This window comes from Musca vetustissima, unplaced genomic scaffold (assembly GCF_032173495.1).
Source record: "Musca vetustissima isolate MV318-11 ecotype Yass unplaced genomic scaffold, APGP_CSIRO_Mvet_v1 utg28702, whole genome shotgun sequence".
NCBI lineage: Eukaryota > Metazoa > Arthropoda > Insecta > Diptera > Muscidae > Musca > Musca vetustissima.
The window spans coordinates 40,588-60,973 of record NW_026886647.1 but is presented as its reverse complement, the minus strand read 5'-3'; the positions used below and the strand labels follow the sequence as shown (position 1 = coordinate 60,973).

Genomic DNA, 20,386 nt, shown 5'->3' with positions numbered 1-20,386 from the left:
AGGTGCCTTAGAAAATATTGGCTGACAGGTACTTTAGAAAATATTCTTCAAAAATCCACGCCTATTGGTCGACAGGTCCTTAAGAAAATATACTTTAAAAATCCACGCCTATTTTTCGACAGGTCCTTTAGAAAATATTCTTCAAAAATCCACGCCTATTGGCCGACAGGTCCTTAAGAAAATATTCTTTAAAGATCGACTTAAAATTGCTTAAATTCATTTCAAAAAGCCAAAAAATAACCCCATTTTAACATCACGTTCCATTTAGGCGTTTTAATTATCGATAACAATCGATTATTTCGATTAATGGCAATTGTGGCGTTTTTCTCAGCAAACTGCAGTGGGCAACACTGCCGCTCTTCCCTTTTTCTCTGAAACGTCAAATTTGTTGGTATTGTGTACTTTTTTGCGACAAAACTTTGTTAGATTTTTTTGCTAAAATCCCAATTTTCTTTTTTTACGGACCACAGAACAGGAATACCCCAGAACTAAGACAAGATGCCGCACATGGTTACAATGGGTAATGGCCAAAGCCAATCTATACAAGAAATGTTGGGATGCATTGAAAGGTATGTAAATGACAGAATGAGTGAGACAGGCCGCAACAAAACTTAACACGCTAGCAATGGGGGCTCGAAAGCAGAAAAAACAACGAAAACATAACCTACAAAAATATATTAAATTAATTTTCCATCTTCTCACAGATACAACCCGGATCATTTGAAGACCCTGGAAGCCTATGTCGAGGAACAGGCCAAAAACAACACCTACGATTTGGAAGCCAATTTGGCCGTCCTCAAGCTATATCAATTCAATCCACATTTGTTGAACTATGAAATTACCTATACGATCCTGTTGAAATGTCTGACCAACCTGCCACACACCGATTTTGTTATGGCCAAATGTTTGTTGTTGCCACAACAAATGAAAGATGAAACCGTTCAGACTATCATCGAATTGGCTGATATTTTGGAACGTACCGATTTTGTATTGTTCTGGCAACGGGCCGATGTCAACAAGAGCCTATTCCGTCACATCAGTGGTTTCCATGATTCCATCCGCAAGTTTGTCTGCCATGTTATTGGCATTACTTTCCAAACGATTCGCAGAGATTTGTTGAAGGAGCTTTTGGGTGGTATTGAAGGTAAGTTTGTGGATTGGAATTTAGTTATTAACAATAAATGTTTTGAATTTGAATTGAGTAGAGGAGGAGATTAGATCAGAGCATGGATTTTGAAATAATATTTTTTTTAAGGAAATTACCAGGTATAAGCATAGATTTCTAGAGAATATTTTTGAGAGGATTTCGAGAGATTTTTAAAGAATACTTTTTTTAGAAAATGTCAGTGGTATATGAGTTGATTTTTAAAAAAAATTGTTATCAGAGCTAAAGGTGAGGAATTTTTAAAGAATATATTTTAAGAAAATAAGGGAAAGGGGTTGATTTTTAAGCATTTTTGGTTTAAGTCTAGCTTAAGGCATGATAACGGATCATATTTAAATTGTCATCTTAAGCAGATCTACGATTACAATAATGCAAAAATCGATATTTGTTCATAATTTTTAAAATTTACTATAGCAATATGGGTATTAATTTAAAGCGGTTGAAGTAAGGATTGCAAAAATCTAATTACTTAATCGAATAAGTTCTCTGTTATTGAAAATGAGACTCTGTCCCACAAAACTATTCAATTTTTGAAAGAGATGATGTCGTCGTTGGCATCTGTCCATAGGATCCCGCGGGTTCCTAGACTTAGCTTGTTCCGAATATCTTTTAAGAAATGGCGAAGAGATTTAAAGATTTATTATGGATGCAATTGGTTATTCCGTTCGCTCTCTATGAGGTTTAGCAGTTTTCAAAATTGTTGACCTCTTGTGGGGGAGATACTAAAAGGAGTGCACCGATGAGTCCCATCTTCCAACCAAAGAGAGTGGACCCTATCTTTGAATCGGCTTTGAGTTTGAAAAAAAAAACATCCCGATATGGGGTAGGTACCAGAAGGGGTGGACCGATTTTCTCCATCTTAGGACTTGAACTAAGTATGAAAGAAGTGTTAAGATTTGCAAACTTTGGATGAAATCGGTTACTCATTTCGAGAGTGGTCGTAAATCGACTCCTGAAACGGAATTGGTCCAAAGGAACATGGGCCTAAAACCATAATTTTAATGAGGAACATTAGCCATAAGGTTGAGCGTATAAATAATAATTTCGGTAGTTAATATTCCTACTAAAAAAATTATAAATATTGTACCAAGTTTCACAATAGCCCCATACAATGGTACCTCCTGCATTTCGATATTTTAGAAGTATGAGCACTTTTCTCAACGGGATTGGCTGTAACTTGGTATATTGGGTTATCATCCTAATGTAAATATTCCCACTAAAAATTATAAATATCGGACCATGTTTTGGAGAAGCTCTCACACAACGTTACCTCCCAAAGTTTCGATGTTTTGGGAATTTGGGCATATTTTCGAACTGAATTGCCTGTTGGCTACCCATTGGGTGGTAAATCTGCCTACCAAAAACTAGCAATATTGGTCCACTTTATCTATCAGTCCTCATATAAAGGTACCGTAGATTTCAAGATATTTTAGGTCCTTGGTAGGTAGTAATTCTTCCTACCAAAAATCAATTAATATTGATCCAAGTTTCGGAATAGCCTCCACACAACGAATCGTTCTAAATTTTGGGAGTTTGGGCATTTTTGACATATTTTTGATTCTCAGTAGGCCGCAAATCTTACTACCAAACTAAAAGTCCCGGCTGATTTTAGGTATTTTGAGCTTTTTATGCTCTCCCCTCTGGCCGTCTATAAAGACTTCTTGGAACACTGCTATTCAGCCAGGCTGTATAGATAGATTTTTCTAAAGGAAAACTGCTATTCATCCCGGCTGAATGGTATTTTCTTTAGGAAAACTGCTATTCAGCAACTCTACTCAGCCAGCCTGAATAGCAGTTTTCCTAATGAAAATACCATTCAGCCTGGCTGAAGAGCAGTTTTCAATTAGAAAACTGCTATTCAGCCAGGCTGATAAAGTTTTATGAAGGAAACTGAGGCTGAATAGATTTTTTAATGGAAAACTGATATTGAGCCAGTCTGAGTAGTTTTTTTTTAAAGGAAACTGCTATTTTGAATTTAAACTATTTTCTCAATTCAATTTAATTTTCTTTTCTCCATTTTTTCAGATTCCACATTGGACAAATGGGTAAAACAAAATGGCTGGAAGAATCAAGGACATTTGGTTATGATTGCATCCCAGGATGAGAAAATCAAGACCAAAAATATTACAGAGAAAATTGAATTCGATAATTTGGGTGGTCTAATGGCTCAGTGTTTGTAAAATAAAGTAACAAATCGAATACCCCCAATAGAAGCATCAAAGTAATTTAGAAAATCTATATTCCACTACAACAACAAAATTGTGTATTTCTGTAAGCAAAAACCAATAACAACAAGAAGAAAACAAGTAAAATAAATAAAACATAAAACACCATTATGTGGAAATTTTTTTATATAGAAAAAAATTGTATTTCTTTTTCGTTTTTTGTTGACTACAAATACACGACTAACTTATAAACTACAAAGGGGTAGGATGGGGCATGGTGGTGGGCAAAACAAGTCTTAACTAATTTAGCAGCAAAAAGAAGAAATATATATATAAGAAATTATTTTTTATAATTGGAAACATAACAAAAGGGGGAAGAGAAACATAAATAAGAAGGAAATTAAATATTACCAAAAAAATTAAATATTTCCATAAGAAAATTAAAAAAAAAAACAAAAATTGCCTTAATTATTCGATATACAAAAAACACACAAACGCAACTATTTTCTGTTTTTATTTTTAAGATTGTTTTTTAAATTTCTTTAAAATAGGGAATATCTTTTCAAATGCTTCATAGATTTCACTGCGCACCTTGGCACCGGTTAATACCACTTTACCCGAAACGAATATCAATAATACAATACGTGGACGCACCATACGATAAATGAGGCCAGGGAAGAGTTCGGGTTCATACGAACTGAAATTACAATGGGTAAGCACCAGGCCTTCCAGACGTATAGGGAATTTCACATCACAGGAACCAACCATATTTTGGATTTTGAAATCAAGGAATTTTGCCTGAGAGAAAAGAAACAAAAAATAAAATGGGTTAGAAAAGGTAGAGGTTCGTAGTTGGAAAGTCTGAGTAGAGTTTTCTAAAATAAAACTGCTATTCAGCCAGACTGAGTAGAGTTTTCTAAAAGAAAACTGCTATTCAGCCAGGCTGAATAGTATTTTCTAAGGGAAAAAAATCTATTGAGCCAGGCTAAATAGTATTTTCTAAGGGAAAACATCTATTCGATGTTGTTTTCTAAGGGAAACATCTATTCAGCTAGGCTATATGGAGTTTCCTTAAGAAAATCCTATATTCAGCCGTGCTGAATGGAGTTTTCTGTATGAAATCCTTTATTCAACCAGGCTGAATGGAGTTTCCTGAAGCAAAACATCTATTCAGCTTAGCTGAACTAAGTTTTTTTAACAGATATCGACTTAAAAATAGTGCGACCTTACCGGAAATCCCAATTTCTGTATAATACGAGCATATTTACGAGCCGCCAGTCTCGAATCATCTTCACTTTTGGCTCCGGTACACACCATTTTGCCCGAGGAAAATATCAATGCTGTAGTACGAGGTTCCCTTATACGCATAATAACAGCCGCAAAACGTTTTGGATTATATTCAGCATTACGGGCATGTAATGCGATTTTCTTTAAATCCAATTTACAATATAAATTAACTGTGGATACAATATTTCTGAAAAAAAAGCCAACAACAATAACAATAACAAAAATATTAGTAGCAGTAAATCCTGCCCCCCACAAATCTGGGTGGCGATTTGTACTTACTGTAATTGTGGTACAATGCCCGGATCCGCTGAACCCGGCGTCATTGGTGTCATGGGTGTGGCTGGACCCATTGTCTGGTGAATATTACTTAGATTATCGGCCGCCCGATCACTCATCGGTACCATGGGGGACATAAGGCTTTGCGGTGTCTGTGGTTGCATTAGGGATTGAGGTGCCGTCGTCGATGTCGTCCCCGATCCCATCTGATGGCCATTCGTCGATGACATGGAACTTTGGTATGATGGTTGATATGATTGCATCTGTTTTTGGGGCACTGGCAGTGTGGGATGTTGTCCCATGGTGGTGGTGGTGGTGGTATTACTATTTGTTACACCCATGCCACTGCTGCTACTGGATACCGCTGGTGCGGGTGATGCGCCCATAATTGCATTCAAGTCATAGTGGTGATTATTTGGATTCATATCATGTTGTTGTTGTTGCGTCAGGGCAGCTGGTGGATGATAGACAGGATTGGCGGCCACAATTTGTTGATCGGGATCCAATTGATGCAGTGGCGTTCCAATACTGGGTATTGAAAAGCCGGGACTTAGCATTTGGTCCATGTTTCAATGTGTTGTACCTTCTGCTAACCAAGAAGGAATTCTAGTGGAAGGGCGAGTGGCGGGGCTGGTTCAAAGAAGTCACCTTAATTTGGAGTCAACGATATCTGCCAATGATGATGCTGATGTTAGCGCTTTCAGGCGCGTTGTTATCTTGTTGTGGAGTACCCTTATATTGGCAAGTTGTTTTCTGCCTCCTAGGGTTGGTGAAAAGCTATACCTTTATAACTGTACTTTGCAATTGTTCGGTGGCGAGAGGGATTTTCCAGCAGGTGATTGCAAATTTTTATTTGATTTTGTTGGGAAAATAATTGAAGAAATCGAAGCAGCTTTCTTGTCAACAGAACCAACTGGTAAATGTTTTTACACAAAATTCACAACACAGCGTTGCCATATCGTTTACGTAATTGCGTTTTGCCGCGTAACCATTGCCGTATTGCCGGGGAAAACAATGCGATAATCGATAAATGGCATAAGTGGTGATCGAAGGGGATATGGTGAGTTTTTGACAGATAATTAATAAAAAATATTAAAAAATAAAAACAAGACAATTTAATTTTTTGCTCAAGTAAACGGTACAATTCGGTCTGTTCCAGATACTGCAAGAATGAACAATTCTTCACTACGGTTATAATATTTATGTTATCGGAGAAAATAGTAATATTTAATTATTTGGTCTGTTCCTGTGCTGCAAGAATCTACGAGTTTTTACTATTTTTTTTTCGATGTTATAAAGGAAAAAAGTTTTATCGCAATAAAAAATAGTAGATTCTTGCGTTGCGCCATCCGTCGCGTTATGTTCTATGGAAAATACAACAACCACAAGGAAACGATAACATCTACGCTTGAAGTTGATGTGTATTGCACTTCAGAGTTAAATATTGATCTGTTCCCGTACGGCAAGAATGTACTATTTTTTTACTACGATAACCATTTTCCCCTTACGATATCGAAAAAAATTGTAAAAAATAGTAGATTCTTGCAGTACGGGAACAGACCATATATTTTAAATTTTTCGTGTGTTATGCGGTGTACACACTAGCATTTTTGAATGGCACTCTTGCCCAAATTTTCCTTTTTTGATAGTGTGACCTCACATGTTTGTCATTCATCAGGCAACCACAAAAATATTTACGGTTGTTGGACAGTCACTAATCGATAAAAAAGTTGACAGTCAAAAATGATACTGTGTACACCGCTTAAAGGAAAATTCGTTATCGTAGTAAAAAGTAGTAGATTATTGCAGTACGGGAACAAACCAATGGTGGATGAGTGGAGAGTTCCGCAAGTTACGTATAGATTAAAATAGGATATAGGATACCGCAATGCAAGAGTCAATTATTTTTTTACTACGTTAACATTTTTCCTTTATGATATCGAAAAAATAGTAAAAACTCGTAGATTCTTGTAATACAAGAACAAAGCAATATTTTTCATGTTGAAATAAAAAAATTGGTTACAATTTGTATATGTGTTGTAGGGCTTAGCCACTTTTTTCCTTTTTTTCGATATCGTAGTAAATATTTGAACATTTTACAGGTTTTTGGACAGATATTTAATAATTGTCCTTTTATTCGTTCGGTGTAATTACTTTCCATTCAAAAATTCATTTCTGTGTCGTTATTTCAACTCTACTTTCAGAGATCTCCAGTTCGTTTCTAAAAATCGATTATTTATTATTCCCTTAAAAGTCGATTAGTAAAAAGTCGATCTACAGAGCCCTAAATTCAATCAAAATAATAGAGAAATTATTTGTGTGTCGTTCGTTTGTGACGAAATTAAAACTAAAACTTCGCGAGCGCTAGACGAAAGAGAAAAAAAATACAAATAGATAAAATTAAATAAAGAATTAATTAGAGGTGAAAAAACTATAAAAGTGTAGAAAAGTTAATTGAAAAAAAGAAAACAACGCAATAAAGTTGGAGAATTAAAAAATAATAATAAAATTTCTTTTTATGGTTTTTTCTTTCTTTTGTAAATAGAAAAAATACATAGAAACAAAGAAAGGATAACAACGAAATACCAAAAAGACAGACACGATGACCATTTTACCCAAACCCTCAATTGATAAGAAGGGCAATTTCAAATTGCCATTGCCCCTAGGCCTTGGGTCATTTGGTAAAGATCATATGGAGAAATCCTTGTTGGGGGTAAGTAATGGATATATAATGAACTGTATTTGAAATTAATAGATATATAATAATACAAGTGTAGTATTGTTATTATTTTATTATTTTTCTAGAAACGTAATAAAGCAATTTCGTAAGCTTTGAGGGTTTTTTTCTTCTGTTGCTATATACCCCGCAAATATCCTTGTAACTTATATGTGCAGGAATTTTAATATCCATTTACTTTGTCGCTTACTTTTTTCTTCTTTCTTATCATGGCCATTCAATTCGTGTTCATGGTCTCTTTTGTGTTAGCTCCCATTTAAACAAATATATATCCTTGTGTCAGGTTCTGTCTGTCAAGACAATTATTGATTTTTCCTCAGAAACGTAATAATTATTGCGGACAAATCGTTATTTACGTGTTGTGTTATTATTTAAGACACAAATGTGTCAAAGGATGTAAATGCTTCCACATACCTACTATACCTATGTATGTATATATAGTATATAAGAAAATTATATACTATATATATTTACCCCAGTTGTTATTGGCATTGATTTTCTTGTTGTAGTTGTTGTAGCCTTATATCCAGTAACATATTTTTGTTTACATTTTTAATGTTGGGTATACTGACATCGCAAATAACCATGACCCGTCTTTTTTATTTACTTTTGGGATGTTTCGAATTTTTTTTTTTTTTTTTTTTTTTTTTTTTTTTTTTTTATTTTTGGGGGGGGGGGGTGGTGTTGTAGTTAAAATATATTTGAAAACAAATTAGTATTTTTGGGGGGCTTCAGAACGGGACTACCCCAAAAAGAGGGGCATTAATAATTTTTGGTAGGGAGATTTGCTACAATATACGACTACTAAATGCCAAATTACAACGAATTTGGTTGAAAAACGCGCTCATGAACTGAAACATGCCGATAATTGGGTGTAGCATTATATGAGAGCTATCCGAAAAAATTGACCTATATTCATAATTTTTTGTGGAGAGTTTTGGTACCCAACAAGAACTCAAAATACAAAATTACAGCCAATTCAGTGGTAAAATGTGATCAAAATTAGGGGGTACCCTTATATGAGGGCTATCCGAAAAAATTGGCCTATATTTATAATTTTTTGTGGAGAGTTTTGCTACCGAATAAGAACTCAAAATACTTAATAACAGCCAAATTCGTGAAAATAGATATGATCAAAATCTCCAAAATACCCAAAATTGGGAGTACCCTTATATGAGGGCTACCAGAAAAAGTGGACCTATATTTATAATTTTTTTTAGTACCCAATAAGAAGCCAATGTATCAAATTTCAGCGAATTCGGTTGAAAAACATACTCAAGAACCCCATAATACCGAAATCATGAAAATATTTTTCGGATTTTTTTCTGATGTTATCAGAGTTTTTAGATTTGTTTTAGGTTTCGATATTTTTATTTTTGTTTTGGGATTTTTTAAAAGATATTTTTTTGACCTATAGGCATGGATATTAAAATATATTAAATATAAAATATAAAAATATATTAAAATATGTTTTGGAACTTTTTAAATTTTTTGGTGCCTACTAATAGGCGTGTAGTTTTTAACATTTTTTTCAGGAGTGGATGTTTTTTTAAATATTTTTTTGGAATTTTTTAATAGTTTTTTTAAAATATGTTTTATATTTATTTTACATTATTTGTTTTATATGTGTGGGATTTTTTTTAAATATGTTCTGGGATCTTCACAGGGTGGCCTGGATTAAAAATATATGTTCAAGGTTCAACAGAAGCTTGGATTTATTAAAAATATTATTTCATGGTCCAAGAGAAGCGTGAGATTTTTATACCCTTCACACTGTCGTACAGACACATGGTTCCTTTCGAGAATATGCATAGAATCACTTTCTAAGTCGATTTATGCATGTCCGTCTGTCATGTTAAATTGTAAACAAAGTACAGGTCGCATTTATTATTTGAATTGGATGAACTTCGTCACAGTTCATTCATTTGGCCCAAGGACGATCTCTATTGAAGTTGGGAAAAATCGGTTCAGATTTCGATATAGCTACCATATATATTTTCGTCCGATAAAAGGTAAATGGTGCACCATGGTCCCTAAATAGCTTTCGATTTGCACGAAATTTGGCACAGCGTACTGAATATAGTCTCGAATGATGTGTGTTAAGTTTCGTAAAAATAGGTTCAGATTTAGATATAGCTCCCATATATATTTTCGTCCGATTTAATGTAAATTCTTGGATTGGCACGATATTTGGCATAGCGTACTATATTGAGAGTGATGTGTGCTATGTTTCGTGAAAATTGGTTCAGAAATTTGGTTCAGAAAATTGATACATATGCAAGTGGTGAAGGGTATCATATAGTCAGCCCAGGGTATCCGACTTTTCTACTTTCCTTACTGGTTAAAAACTGTTATTAAACATATTTTTTAAAGGTCCAACAGAAGCTTTGATTTATTGAAAATTTATTCCTTGACAACGTGGATTTTTGAAAACTTAGATATTTTTTTTAACAATTTCTACGGGATGAAAAATTAAAATTTTTTTTAATTAATGTATTTTTTTAAATACTCCCTATTTTTTATACGTGAATATTTAGATGACGTTGGAATACTCCAATATTCCAAAAAAAAAAAACGTGCAAAAAGGAGGATAAACTGTTTTTTCTACGTTCTTTGCTTATGTACTTGAAAGTGGGTTAACATTTGTATAATGTTGTAAATTGTATAACGTATTTGTTCCCAATTTTTGTCTCTTAAACTATTACATACATATGTATATACATATATATTCGCATATCTATGCTCTTAATAGCAAAAGTGTTCACTCATTTTCTTTTCAACAACATGCAATAATAAGTTTTAAGGTTTCAGCACATTTTATTGCACTTTCTTTTCTTTTTTATTATGAAGGTCACAGATGATTCGGTCGTTTGCTTTTCTTGCTTTTGTAGACGAATTCCTGTTAGTAGATAAAGACGCTTCATAATTGTGAAATAAATAATGGAATGTATTTTGGAGGATATTTTTATGGGTCCTAAACTAGAAAAGACATTTAAGATTACTTTTTTTAATTATAATTTTTTGATTCTATTTACAATAACAACAATAACTGTATTTATTTGTCAATGACCAAGAGTGGCTCTAAATTGGACTGTATAGTGTTTTTCCTTCAGGCTAAGAAAATATGTTTTGTCCACAAGTCCACAGGATCTGCTGAAGGGTATTTTGTAAGACATCATAAAGGATTTGAAATAGGGTTCCAGAAATAAAGTAATTGTGAATAATATTTTCCTACGATTATATATCTTGATCGGTCTATTAATAAAATAATATCTCTCGTAGCCACCAAGACCAAAATATTTTCTTTGTGGTTAATTACAAAATTTTATTTTTGTTTTATATCTTTTATATGCAATATTTTTAATCTGCATTATCAGCTGTAATTATTCTTTATCATCATGCAATTTTATTGCACTATGTTCATTATAATAAATATTTACACACACACATATGTGTGAAAATTGTTTGTTTTTAGGAAAAATTGTGACTTTGGATCGTGACTTTACAAGTCATCATTTTTATGTATGTGTTCTGTCTTATAATCACATTTGCTTGAACTTCTTTAAAGATAACTAAGCATTATTTTGTCCAGATTTCTTTTTGGAGTTTTGAAACAAGTCAACTGACATGTAATAAAATATATTTAAAAATTAATGCTTCGCTTTAAAAAAATTATAATAAGAGGCGACCTTTTATCTTAATAAAATCGTGAATTTTTAATGATTCAGACTTTAGTTCAAAATTCCACCATTTTTTATAGAAACCCGTTTATTTTGTCACTTTTCACATATAGGTCATCGTAAAATATGCAGTTGTACTGAAGTTTCCAAACGCAATTCATGATCAGGATCATTGTAAACAAAAGTTCATATTCCGACATGTTTTTTTTTAAGAGACAAAATTGTAGAAGTGTTGGCAGTTTTTTTGGGATACCATTTTTATTCTGTTTTTACAAAATAGTCAGGCTGAATTTTGTTAAAATCTTCAAATACAAGCTGTTGTACCGGTGCCGCCAGTCATTTATAGGTGTGGACTTCAATATTTGTCAAGGTTCAAGGTCAAACAGATACGAGGATTTATTGAAAAAAATGTTCAAGGTCCAACAGGAGCGGGGATTTATCAAAAATATTTGTTCATTGTTGAACGGAAGCCTAGATATATTAACAAAATTTTTTCAAGATCCAATAGAATCGTGGGTTTTACAAACGTTACTAAAAATGTGTTTTCAATGTCCATCAGAAGCTAGGATTCATTAAAATTATTTTTTGGAAGTCCAACAGAAACCTGGATTTATGTAAAATATTTTTTCAGGGTCTAACAAAAGCCCGCATTTAATAAAAATATTTTTTATAGATCCAGACGAAAAATATTTTTTCAAGGTCCAAGAGAAGCCTGCTTTACATAATACTAAAGCCTTCAAGGCCAATGAATTTTTCATCAAGATCCATTCAGGATCCCGTTTACTTTTTTCAAAGAAACAAAATTTTCTAATATCACGTAGTAGGTATTTTGCAAGAGGTTGTACCAGATCCAAGGGCACCTGACACCCGCGGTACGAATAACCTCCGATCAGGCTCGAGACCGATGCCTCTCTCAGTTTGACACAAGTCCAGGCTGCTGGTATCCCAATACAAAAACGGACGACACAATGCACGTACCACGTGCTTCCGCAGCAAGCAGAACACTGCCGCTGGTAGCAACAACAACGAACAAGAACACAGACCCCAAACAATTAACATGTTGTCCTCACAGACTGTACCAAGGGCCCAAAGGACCGCGACAACGGACAACTCCACACAAACAGTCAACAAAACCGCCCTCACAGACAGCCTACTCGACATCCACATAAGGCAACGATAGTCAAACTGGTCCCTACCGCCCACTAGTGGGCGATACGGACTTTTTGGTGGGCGGTAGGATTTTCCTAAGTATATTATATATTTCAAGACATTTTGAATTTGAAGATATTTTGAACTTAGAGGTGTACCAATGGATGAAAAATCCATTTTCAGCTAATGCCAAGGAAGCTGATACAAAATTTAAAAACCTAATAATTAAAGCAGTTTATTAATAAACAAGAAGAATATTTTTCTATCACTCAAGGTGAAAAAGTGGGCGGTAAGTAAAAAAGGTTGACTACCCCTGACATAAGGCATGAACCTCGTGGAAACAAGTGAAACCATGAAAAGCCAAAGACGCAACAGCCATCGGCCTCGTCAATTACCGCATTGACACCCACCACCACTCTATGCAAACGGCCGAGACCACCTGTAAGGGGGTTACGCCCGAGGATCACATCCATTAAGTGCTGTCCTTCTCCTAAATGATTCACGAGCAAACATCTAAATTTCCGATCGTCTTCAAGAACCCTACATAAATCCCACTCCGTCCCTCCATTCGATAAACCTATAGTTACTAAATCTCTAATGTCCTCATAGTAGCAGCATTCCGTCCGTATATGCTTCTAGTTAGACAGAGTTGATTAAAGCGCTTTGGAAAATGGGGTTTCTTCTTCGGACATTATAAATAAAACGTACAACAGAATTCACAATTCTGCGCTAACGAACAAGTTGAACACCACTAGTTCCATACAACCGTTGTCTGATAAAACGAGGAATATACATATTTGTTGCATATATGCTCCATAGTGTAGACCAAATCTTTCCAAATACAATATCGATATGGGACTTAAAGGATAGTTCATTATCAATTTCCACACCCAAACATCTGTGGTGAGTAACAAATTCTAATGTATCATTCAGCAGGGTAATATTTAACGAAGGATAGGTGTTCCTGAAATTTCCGAATATCATGGCTTCAGCTTTGGAAGTATTGATGGTATGGAAATTCGCTTGGTCCACTAAAAAGTAAAAAAAATGTCATCAGCGAACTGAAAGGTCTCATACAATTCCGAGCTGCTGTAGTTTTCTAAGTCATTTACATATATGACGAATAAAAGTGACCCTAATACACTGCCCTGCGGTATGCCACTGTGAAGCGTATTAGTACCAGACTCACAACCGTTTACAGACGCAAACTGCGATTTGCCACAAAGGTATGAATATATAAGCTTGCAATCCGTCGATGAAAAATTGAATTGATTAGAGAGTTTTTTTTTATGATATGGACATGATTAATAGAATTAAAGGCCTTTGGTAGATCGAGAGATATAAGAACACTCAGTTCGCCATCATTGGTTTCTTACGTATACAATCAGTTGCTTTTAGAAGTAAGTGTGTGGTGCTATGTCCGCGGCGAAATGCAATTTGGTTATCACATATCAATCTAGATGTATATTCCAAAATCAGGTCTTTCATTATTATTTCCACAATTTTAGTTACGGTTAGAAGTATCGAAATCGGGCGAAGATCATCAGGGCATATAACATTTTGTGTTTATACCCTTCACCACACTGTGCTACAGGGTATTATGTCTTTGTTTTTGGAATTGGGACAATTCGAGCTTTTCCCCCAAAACTGAGGGAATGTGGAACTCATAAGGACATAATCCACAATATGCAACAAAATATCCGAAATGTAGGAATAGATAAATTTTATAAAATCGATAGGTATTTCGTCACCTCCCACAGACCTACACTTTACTTGATTTAGAGCTTCAAAAACTAAAACATTTTTTAAAAGACTGAAAATAAAAACAAGAGTTAGAGTCAATATGTCGGCTAAAGTCAATTTCCTCTTCAGACCCCGAATCGCAACTAACGAAAGCATTATCAATATCGTTTACATCAATATTAAAATCAGCACTGTCACATTTGATGCATCCCGAATTTTTCAATAACTTCCAAATGCCTGACGCATTCATCTTGCCAAATAGAGTTGCATAGTGTTTCGAAACAGGGCCAGAACTGTTATTCGTAAGGCTAAATAACAGTTCTGGCCCTGTTTCGATATTTACAATAGGTTTACCAACCAATTTCTGCCACAGTTTGGAAAGCTAGATCCCTAAGTGATCTCGCAAAGACAACTTCCCTGGCCTCAATCCAATCAACCACCCGTGATTTAATTAACTTCCTTACAACGGGTACACAAGAATATAACTTTTGAAGTAAAATATTTATATAGGAATATTTTAAATTAATATCAGACTCGCCCAATAAGACATTCATGTCAAAATCATTCAAGAAGAAGAAAACACGTTCTCAATTTAAATTGTTATAGTCCCGGTATTCCATAAATTCTGATGCCTGATTATAGTTGAAACAACATGTCGCAAATATGAGAGCGTGATCTGATACGGACGGACATTGGACCTGATCGTGATGATTTACAAGAGAAACTACACTTACCAACATATAGTCTATTAGAGAAGTCGATCTTTTAGCCAAATCAAAGTACATCGGTTTAGAGTTGTGGACAATAGACATGTTATACCTAGTGCAAAGGGATGGAAAATGACTAGCTTGAGACCCATCAAATAAATTGAAATTAAAATCGCCCAAAATTACAATGTGTGGGTAGTCAGAAAATAGATTTATGTGATGGCTTTCGAAATCATATATATTACCTGCTGGTAAGTAAAGAAGCTTAGTATTTCCAAAACACAATTCTATAAACAGCGATTCACAACCAGGAAGAGAACATTTAAATACTGTTTTGTAAGTCCATTGCCTATCATTTCGACAGAGTTTATCCAGTCCCTTTTGACCTAATTTTAGAAAATTTTCTTTGAGGTTATTGCCTTCCCCTAGAACTGCATTAATCGAAAATTGAAGTAGCAGTTACAACAAAAATATTTATTTTTGATTGTAAACAATGCTCTCTATGAAAAGAAACAAGAAATTATGCGAAGTATCCGCCTATTAATATAATGACAATAAAATCGATTTTTTTGTTGTTGACCGATAGCAAGAGTAATAAAAATATTCAGATAATACAAAAGTAAACAAAAAATGTGTTATCTTTTTATTGGGAGAAAAAAAAAACAAAAATAAATGTCATATACACTGGTCAGAATGTACCTTTGTTTCTCGAGCAATATAAGAAACCCGGAAATAGCCGATATATTCATAATGGCCATATGTTTCTAGTGGAAAGACTAAACTTAGTCCCCTGAGTCCTAATCAACCTGAGTCCCAAAAAATATTATAGATTGAAGATGAGCTCTGCTTATCAGTATAGAATCTGTACCCAAACATTTTAAAAAATTGCATTCTGATAATAACGAAGTAATTCAAATACCCAAAAGTCAGTTATGCTTCTCATACCATGACATATTTAAGTAGTAATGCCATGTCACCTAATAATTACATCGTAAAAAAAAATTCACATTTTCTGTATTCAATATATATGTCGATCTACAATAACAACACCCAGCTCTACTATGGCTGGAAAATGAAATGAAATAATGCAGCTCGAACTGTGTATTAAATTCTATTTACGTTTTTTCCCCGATAGTATGTCTTGGTGTGTTAATTCAATACAATTGCAGATCAAATTCCACAACAAAAGAATATTCTGGTCGCTGTGCTTACCCCCGCGATACACAGTACAATAAAAATATGGTATGAATCACATTTCGATAAAATAAAACAAAAATAAGAATAGGACCGCAAAATAAATACAGAAAATAGGTTTATTAAATACAGTTAATAAACATTGGCAAATGTAAACAAATATTCGAATATTTTTGCATTTTAGAATCAGTGAGTATTTGAATTTTATAAAAAAAAACTCTATGGGAGTTTTAACAAATTTTCAAAAAAAGCAGGGCTGATAAATTTTTCGAATTAATAAGATGTGGGTTCACAATTCTCTCTACTCTACTATGGCTTCTGATGATAAAAGAGAGTTTTTGAGGCTAGGTCTGTGGGAGTTGACAAAATACATATCGATTTTATAAAACTTATCTATTCCAACATTTCGGATATTTTGTTGCATATTGTGAATTATGTCCTTATGAGTTCCAAATCCTCTCTGTTTTGGAAAAAAGCTCGAATTGTCCCAATTTGAAAAGCACAGAATGTTGCATGCCCTGATGATCGATCTTCGTCCGATTTCAATGCTCCTAGCCGTATCTAAAATTGTGGAAATAAAAATGAAAGACCAGATTTTGGAATATACATCTAGACTGATATGTGATACCCAATTTACATTTCGCCGCGGGCATAGCACCACAAACTTACTTTAACCTTTAATTCTATTAATCATGTCCCTATGATTGAAAACCTCTCTAATCAATTCAAGTTTTCATTGACGGCTTGCAAGCTTTTTTATTTATACCCTTGTGGCAGATCGCAGTTTGTGTCTGTAAACGGTTATGAGTCTAGTACTATTACGCTTCACAGTGGCATACCGCAGGGCAGTGTATTAGGGCCACTTGTATTCATCCTATATGTAAATGACTTAGAAACTACACCAGCTCGGAATTATGTGAGACCTTTCAGTTCTCTGATGACATTTTCTTATTTTTTTTAGTGGTCCCAGCGAATTTCCATTGTTGTTCGAAAGTCATGCGACAATATGTCTCTCCAATGTTTTTCATTTTGGGCATCCACTAACTTTATTACCATCAATACTTCCAATACTAAAGCCATGATATTCGGAAATTTCAGGAACACCTATCCTTCGTTAAATATTACCTTACTAAATGACACTTTAGAATTTGTTACTCACCACAGATATTTGGGTGTGGAAATTGATAATGAACTGTCCTTTAAGTCCCATATTGATATTGTATCTGGAACGATTTGGTCTATACTACAAAGATTTGTGGGAGTTGCCAGAAAGAGTGGATCGATGGGTCCCATTTTTGAATTCGATCTAGGGTAGGTAAAAATATTACGATTAGCACAGTTTGGATAACCCCTTATGGGGGAGGTACTAGAAGGAACGGACTTATAAGTCCCAATATAGAGGCATGATTAAAATAATAAGTTGTGCAAAGTTTGCTTTGAATCTGGTGCTCTTTTCGTTATATTATATAATTCAGTTCCAGCAAAACTTGTCTGGATCCATTAAAGTATCTGAAGTAAATCTTATGATTAGTAGCAATGGACTCTTTAAGGCAGACTAAATTTCTATACATTTTGAACCTTTTCGAGAATTATTTAATTCAAATATTTTTCTTTCTTCCTTTTTTTTGTTTGCAGAAACAAGCATATATTCCACAAGGCGCCAGTGATGTTGAATCCGTAAACTATAATCAACATCCAAACACAGCATTCAGCTGCATTAAGAATGGCCTAACCGTCCTGCTAATATTGGTAACAATTCTATTGGGCATCTTTGGCGGTTATATTATTTATCGTTCGTTTGGTAATCCCGATAATGCAACAAAATACCATTATCGCACCCTTTGCGATGTTCCCTACGAAGCTGCGAACAGCGATAAGTTATTTGCACCACGTTTCTATCAACAATCCGATGATATGGATTTAAATTTAAATTGGCTTCTGCCCCATTTGAGCGGTAATCGTATTGTCCCACTGGACGATAGTAACTTCTTCCGTGAAGAAATCGAAATCGATATGAGTGACGATGAGAGTTATACGAAAATTAATGTACCCGATTTTAAAGATGGTCGTCACGGACGTTTTATGCATGATTTCAAGGAGAATCAATCGGCCATCATTGATGCCACCGCCAAACGTTGTTTCATCATGCCATTGGATCGTAATACCACCTTACCGCCAAAGAGTTTCATCGATTTAATGGAGAAAATGGGTTCGGGATATTATAATATCGATACAGATCGTGTTCGTCGCAATATGAGAGTGGTCATCCCACCCATAACAGATTTGACATTAATATCGGAACGAATTGCCAATGAATGCTATGACATGAAGGTGTATATGTTGGAGAATTATGTTTCGGGTGGTAAGTGTTGATCGAATGTGATTTTTTGATATATATTTTGTGAATTTTTATTTTAGGATGTGTGTGATATAAATCGAAGCGATTTTCAATTAAACAAGGATCAGGTTTATACATTTCGTGTTTTCAAAAGGAAATGGAAATAAAACACATATAATTTTTAGGGACTAGTCCAAGGCGTGGATTTTTTAAAAGTAAATTTTTAGGGACTAATCCAAGGCTTGGAAATCACTTTCAAATTTTCTTTAAAAAATCCTAATGTTTTTAACCGAATTGGCTGTAATTTGGTATTTTGAGTTGCCATTGGGTAGCAAATCTTTCCACCAAAAATTATCGATATCGGTCCACTTTTTAGGATAGCCTCCATATAGCGGTGCTCCACATTATTCGGTATTTTTGTCGCATTTTTTAACCGAATTGACTGTAATTTTGTATTTAAGGTTCTCATTTGATAGTAAATCTTTCCACAAAAAATCATCACAAATCATCATCATAACGGTACCCCCAAATATTCGGGATTTTGTAACGTTTTTCAACAAAATTGGGTAAAATTTTGTATCTTGAATTCTCATTGGATTGAAAATCCCTCTGCATAAAATTATGCATGTTGGTTTACTTTTGAGGATAGCCCCCATATAAGAATTCCCCAAAGTAATCGATATTTTAGGGAGTTTGGGCACGTTTTTTAACAGAATTGGTTGAAATTTGGTACTTTGAGTTCCCATTGGGTAGGAAATGTTTCCACCAAAATTTATCGATATTGGTCCACTTTTTAGGATAGCCCCCATATAACGATACCCTCAAATATTCGGTAGTTTTAAGATTTCGAGTAAGTTTTTCAGCCGAGTTGGCTCTATTGGTTGAAATTTGTTACTTTGAGTTCCCATTGGGTAGGAAATGTTTCCACCAAAATTTATCGATATCGGTTCACTTTTTTGGATAGTCTCCATATTATAGTACGTCCCTAATGCCATATTTTGGGGAGTTTGGGATCGTTTTTTAACCGAATTGGCAGTAATTTGGTATTTTGAGTTCTCATTGGGTAGCAAATCTTTCCACGAAAAATTATCAGTATTGACCCACTTTTTAGGGTGAAGATTTTCGACCTAAAATTACCACGATTCCATTTGTAGCACACACTCCTAAATATAACCCTTCTCTCACTTTTAATAATTGATTTTTTCTTCCTCTTCTCTTCTAGTTTTCAAACGTGAGGCAAAACCAATCTCATCGAATGGCAAATTTGCCGAATATTCGGGTAAGGGTGTGGTAGAATTTGATCTCATTAATATTGCCGATATTGAAGAATACGAACGACAACATCCGAAATAAGGATAATTATTTTGAAACAAATCAAGTCGTCGTCGTTATCAATTATCAACAACAACATATGACAACAACAAAAATACAAAATAGAAAAATAATACAAAATTATATATTTGTAAACTAAACTGAAAACAAAACAACAAAACAAAAAACGATCTCGTACCCAGGGACGAGTGTATTTTCAATATTTTTTAGTAGTTTGTAGATTTCCTAATTGTAATTGAAACACAAAAAAACACATAATATGGAAAATTATATATACATTTTTTTTTCTAAACAAAAATAATGTGGTACGCTACAAATAATACCAAACGAGGAAATGTTTAAAAGAAACGAAGATAAAGGAAGTATTCGGTCTTTTTAATCTGGCAAACGAATAAATTGTTTAAACATTTCTGAATTAAGGTGTTTACCTTTTATTATTACAATAACTTTAATAATATATAATTTTTTATTAAATTGTTGGTGGATTTTATTTTCATATTTAACCATAAAACCTTTAACGAAATTATAAATAATACAAACATTTTCTTTTTGGTGCAAATAAATTGTAAAAATATTTTAAATTTGTTTTTATTTTTTTAATGCTACACTGTTG

At 34.1% G+C, this 20,386-nt stretch overlaps 3 protein-coding genes across 3 annotated transcripts; 2 read left to right on the top strand and 1 right to left on the bottom strand.

Annotated features, from left to right (window-relative positions):
- The first annotated feature begins 483 nt into the window (after window positions 1–483).
- Window positions 484–3,345, top strand: LOC133334115 (eukaryotic translation initiation factor 3 subunit K). Its single transcript, XM_061542411.1, has 3 exons — window positions 484–569; window positions 705–1,144; window positions 3,191–3,345. Exons 1-3 carry the CDS (start codon window positions 499–501, stop codon window positions 3,343–3,345), a joined length of 666 nt encoding a protein of 221 aa, XP_061398395.1. The 5' UTR covers window positions 484–498.
- A 504-nt stretch (window positions 3,346–3,849) lies between these two features.
- Window positions 3,850–5,459, bottom strand: LOC133334113 (uncharacterized). The gene is made up of 3 exons (XM_061542409.1): window positions 4,897–5,459; window positions 4,561–4,804; window positions 3,850–4,128 (listed from the first exon to the last, which is right to left on the bottom strand). Exons 1-3 carry the CDS (start codon window positions 5,457–5,459, stop codon window positions 3,850–3,852), a joined length of 1,086 nt encoding a protein of 361 aa, XP_061398393.1.
- A 2,033-nt stretch (window positions 5,460–7,492) lies between these two features.
- On the top strand, window positions 7,493–19,855 carry LOC133334114 (integral membrane protein 2C). Its single transcript, XM_061542410.1, has 3 exons — window positions 7,493–7,606; window positions 17,739–18,465; window positions 19,664–19,855. The coding sequence occupies exons 1-3, from the start codon at window positions 7,496–7,498 to the stop codon at window positions 19,792–19,794; spliced, it is 969 nt and encodes a 322-aa protein (XP_061398394.1). The 5' UTR covers window positions 7,493–7,495; the 3' UTR covers window positions 19,795–19,855.
- The last annotated feature ends 531 nt before the right edge of the window (window positions 19,856–20,386 follow it).